Source organism: Triticum dicoccoides, chromosome 2B, assembly GCF_002162155.2.
Source record: "Triticum dicoccoides isolate Atlit2015 ecotype Zavitan chromosome 2B, WEW_v2.0, whole genome shotgun sequence".
Lineage (NCBI taxonomy): Eukaryota > Viridiplantae > Streptophyta > Magnoliopsida > Poales > Poaceae > Triticum > Triticum dicoccoides.
In genome coordinates, this window is record NC_041383.1 from 762,077,865 (window position 1) to 762,083,030 (window position 5,166).

Genomic DNA, 5,166 nt, shown 5'->3' on the forward strand with positions numbered 1-5,166 from the left:
ACAGTATCCATAGGAAATACTTCCTCCGTCCCAAAATAAGTGTCTTTAGTACAAAGCTGAGACACTTATTTTGGGACAGAGGGTAAAACTAATTTGTAATTTCACAGGAAATGATCCTTGTAGAATGCATAAAGACCATAATCAAGCCAGCCATTTCAATTTATAGCGATATGTTAAAGAACTTTAGTTGTGCTATTACGGACACATATTTCGATTGGTGAATAAGAAACTTAACGACGTCGCCTGTTGTTTGAGGATGAAAATGGTATTTCTCTCCATAGAACAACTGCTTCAATTCTTTCAAAATAGAACCATACAGCAAAAGGCTTCAGAACACAGTCAACACACTCTAAATTAGTTCATAAAATCCAAATCCATGCCATATACATTCAGCGTCTACTACCATGAAATTGCAGCTAGAAGCCAGAAAGTAGTACACTTCAATGACTGAGAACTTGAACGAGGAATAATGGAGAAAAGTGGAGAACTAACCTCCAGTTGGAAGGGCATGAAGATGCCAGCTCCTTCTCTGCTGTATCTTCCTTAATATCCATCCGACTGAACATTTATTTTCCAAAGCTGGAAAGAAAAGAAATTTACAAATATGCGCATTGGCACACATATCCATTCCACTGAACATATGCAACCCATATCCGCAAAAAAATAGAAATTTAGTACATATTCACAAAGAGTAAGTAACAGCACATGGTCACCTTCTGGTCTCAATATCCAGAGTCTCATGTTGGATACATCTTATTAATTATGTTCAATTTAGAGATGTGATGGCTCTAAATAGGTAAAATGGCTCACAAATCTAACGAGACAAAAACTACGAGATTGTCTTGAAGGACCATTATGTATAGTTCTCCTGTGATACATCCTGGACCTCACAAATGCCTTGTGTTAAAATTAAAAGGTGAATGCTCTAAGTAGGATCCTAGGGGAAAGGAAGAATAAGTAGATCCAGGATGCAGTGGTGTGAATGTGTGATGTATAGATAAGAACTCTAATAGTAAAGCCTCCTGAATCCTGATTCACTCAAGGAGCACAAGTTGTAGGGCTAACAATCAGCAATCTAAAAGGGACATTTCCCTATTTTTGTCCCCTTACCTTGTTTTTATGCAAGTGATTTACAGAAGAATTTAAGAACATTTTTTTATGTAAGTGCTTTAGAGAAGAATTTAAGAACACACGAGTTAATTTCATTCTTGGAGAGGTGCGGACTGCAATAAAAGCTAAAGACCAGGGAACACTAACAGAACCTTCTTACACTGCCATTTATCGAATAGGTGTCCGTATCTTTAGTTTGACGGCCTGTCAGTATAACCTGCTGGAGTTAATCATCAGTTTTATAGTAAAATCTTGGGCAAATTTTTTATCTCCAACAGATCAAAGATGACACACATCAGAATCCTCACCAGACCGCGCTTTGCAATTCAAGACGAAGACCCACCAGACCGAGAATCTTACAGCCCCTTATTCGAGCTTGGTGCCACAATGCAAGCGCTAACATGAGTCGATGTGTCCATGCAAGAGGTGAAACAATGGAAGCGTCCAGGCCTAAGATAAGAGGCAGTGGTGCGTGGGGAAATGCGGCACCGTGTCATTCTGCCCTGAGCCGATGTGGGCGCTCTCCCCTGAGCCAAGCGAAAGAAGTTCATATAACCCCCTGTGGTTGCACAAACCGGCCACTCCAACCTTTCCAATGCAATTTAAATGACCCCCTAAACAAGATTAGAGCGGTTTTAGCAGGCTGCTTTGCCCACATGGCAGGAAGGGTGCCAGGTAGCTAGGTGGGTGGCACAAATCCTTTGGAATAGGAGGGAACTGGCACTGGAAGTTTCTCCTGTAACGCGCAGCCGCTGCCCGTTCTCCATCCACAAGCAGCGCTGCTGTCGTCGCGCGCCAGCAGAGCTCAAGCTCATGGTGTCCTGCACTCAGGATATTGGTAATTGGCTTAGACAAATCTAATGGCTAAGCTACAACCAAGTGACAAATCAAAATTTTGGAAAAGCAGCAACTTTCTATGTAGAAAGGTTATATATAAAGATGAGACAAGAGGTAATTCAGTTGTGACTTGATAATCTGTATTGCTGCATACATGTCGTTAATGAGTGCTCGGACACAGAGATCTGGCTAACAGATAAACAGCAGCAGCAAGATCCTCTACCAAAGCATGCTAATCCTGTCCTCCTTGTTTCTCACACAAAGAAAAAGGCTGAAGCACTTGACATGCCAGTTGCTGTTCTTCACTTGGGAAAGCAAAGTTCAGACTGAATGTACTCTGTTTCTAGACTGAATATACTGTGTTTTCAAACTGAATGTACTCTGTTTTCAGATTAAAAGTGGTCTGATCATTCAGCATCATTTTTATTTAAACTTGGCAAAGATCAAACATGACAGAAATATATGATATACACATCAGAGGATATAGTAAATGGCATAAATGTCATGATCAGGACTTGGCAAAGATCAAACAGCTAACATGTCAAACATGACATAAAGAGTAAATGCTATAAATGTCATGATCAGAACTTGGCGTATATTTCAAACCCTAGTTAGCCGGCCCCAAACGCCTATGTCCGCTGCCCTAACCGCAGCACCAAACAGCCGCAATCTTCCCAAAAATCAAAATTTTACCGACGCCTTAACATTGGGAGTGATCGCCTAAACTGCGCGTTGTCGTGTGTACTCTGATCAGGCGGCGATCATCGCATCCACCCGCTGTCTCGTCGTCATAGATGGAGAAGCCAAAGCGGGGTTCGAGGGGGTCATTTGCTCGGCTACTAGCGACACCCAGGCCAGAGTGGAAAAACAGCCTGCTAAAAACAGCTCTAATCCGGTTTAGGGGTCATTTAAATGCTATTGGAAAGGTTAGGGCATTAAGAAAGTGGTTTTAGACTTCAGGAGGTGGAGTTGACGGTTTGTGCAGCCCCGGGGGGTATGTGGACTTCCTTTGAGCCGAGCACAACGGCATCCACCGGAGGTGGTGAAGGCAGCGGTCGGCAGCAGTGCATGGTGCACGGAGAACTGCACACGTTTGCAGAGAACGACGACCCAGTAGCGGCGGATCATAAGCGATGCGATCATGGTGGTGCCGAGGGGTTATAAGGGAGGGGAGGAGTGTAAGATACAGGATTGCTGCATCAAAAAAAAAATGGCATTTCCATCCGATAATGTGCATGATCACTAAACATCATATGAACGCTCCAACTTTTCAAACCATTCAGGCTTTTACCAGTTATAAACCATATCATAATTTCATCAAGATTCTAGTCCATCTAATAATAAAATAAAAGCACCTAAGAAGCTATGTATACAGCAACGGCAGCAAATATAGTGATACAACATACTGAAGGAAATGAGCACTACTGCCCAAAAACTAACATAGCAGAAGTTGTAGCTACTAGATACTGATGGAAAGGGGAAGACAGACAATTCCAATCCTCCTGGAAAAACCCGTGTTGCTCCCCTTTCACCAAGTTACCTTACAAGACACATTGGATGTCATCCCTGAAGAACCTGTAGAATTTGGACCTATGGTTGACCATGATGAGTCCAGACTTCTTGTGATGCACTACCTCCACGCCAGACATCACAGCACCCATCTCAGTCGTGTTGCCAGTGTCTTCGTCCAGACCAAACTCAAAGACTTTGGTGATGCAAAACCTCCCATTTCCCAAGTACACAAAGCTGCAATCTTGCATTATCCAGTCCTCGGGCAGATCAAGGTGTGGCCAACTGTACACTAAAGGTGGACACCTCTTCGAGAGAAGACGGGAGATACCCATTGCACAAAAGTGGTTGGGTGCATCGCTGGCAATGCCAAATAAGAGGTTGTCCAGCTCTGGTACATGCACAGCACGACTGAGGAATGGCAGTGTCCAGGAGCCAGCCTTAAACCACTTGCGACTGGCTGTGTTGAAGCAGTAGGTGCCAAGGCTTTCTTCTCCGGAGGAGACAACAAGAATTGAGTCACCTTCAATTTCAAGCAGCGCATGGGAATTGACAATGCAATTGTCAGCATAGGCAGGTGGTGTTGGTAGCTTGAGCCAATTCCAGCCTTTCATCGTCCTGCCATTAGAAGGGTTACTGTACATGAGTACCTCGAAGTTGTAGGGGTCATAGCTGGAAGGGAACCTTCCCATAACGTAGAAGGCATCAGCACGTTCACGGTCAGAGGCTTCGGGATTGGTGGTGGAGAAGCTGATGGGCCTGCTCCCCTTGGGACTGTTGAGGCATGGAATTGGCTGGACCGAACCGGCGTCCATGTCGTATAGGGCGGTGTGGCCAGCGGCGTCCACGCAGAGGATCTTGCTCGCAGCACCGCTGCCTCGTTCATGGAAGGGCAGGAAATCCAGTCTTTTGTTGTCTGAGGTGGACCGCTCGAATCTGAGCTTGGACGGAGGCATCCGCGAGATGGTCTCCATCCATGGTGGCACAACGGCTGATGATGGGCACTCCATATCGAACCTTGATTTTTCTGCTGCCTGTGCTTCGGCCGTGGATCGGTAGAAGAGGTGTTCCTTGGCGTTGATGCGACTGACCGTATACAAGCTGCCACCGGCACCGCCAGTGCCATACCTCTCCATCACAACATTCAGGAACTGTCGCGCCTTCATTCTATTTCTCCCCACTCCTCCTGGAAAACAGAGATGACGAATTAGAAGATGAATGAAACCCCACAAGACAGGGCATTTCCACGAAAACAAACAAGACCGGCCAGGGAAATAAAATACCAACGTTCAACGGGCAAGAGAAATACCTGCGGCAGACAGATCCAATTGTCTTCCCCTCCAATTTCACGGAATCGAAGGCGGCGGTTGCAGCGGCGGCGGCGGCGACGGCGGCGGCGGCGGCGACGGCGGCTGGGATAGGGTGTGGCATCTAGGTTTTTTTTTTTTTTTTTTTGAGTCCACGTGTGGCATCTAGGTTTAGCGGTCTCATTTCCTTTCTCCGCCTTATATATATGTATCGACATATCATGGGCTGGCGAGCCTTATAACAGCCCACACAGGCTTTGCCGCAGGGGAGTGTGCCAGATGGGCTGGCCCATGCGCGCGGGAGGCCTCTTTTCACCTTTTCTTTTTTTACTTTCGTTTATACGAGTATAAATAAATATATAGTAGAAACCACTTTACATAAAACATTTCAAAAAATACTAAC

General features: G+C 45.3%; 1 protein-coding gene across 1 annotated transcript; it reads right to left on the reverse strand.

Annotated features, from left to right (window-relative positions):
* Positions 1 to 3,214: 3,214 nt before the first annotated feature.
* On the reverse strand, positions 3,215 to 4,920 carry LOC119366120. Its single transcript, XM_037631802.1, has 2 exons — positions 4,766 to 4,920; positions 3,215 to 4,642 (listed from the first exon to the last, which is right to left on the reverse strand). Exon 2 carries the CDS (start codon positions 4,620 to 4,622, stop codon positions 3,489 to 3,491), a length of 1,134 nt encoding a protein of 377 aa, XP_037487699.1. The 5' UTR covers positions 4,623 to 4,642; positions 4,766 to 4,920; the 3' UTR covers positions 3,215 to 3,488.
* Between the last annotated feature and the right edge of the window lie 246 nt (positions 4,921 to 5,166).

Coding starts and splice junctions, on each gene's coding strand:
- LOC119366120 (XM_037631802.1), bottom strand. CDS start 4,622: ATGAAGGCGCGACAGTTCCTGAATGTTGTGATGGAGAGGTATGGCACT.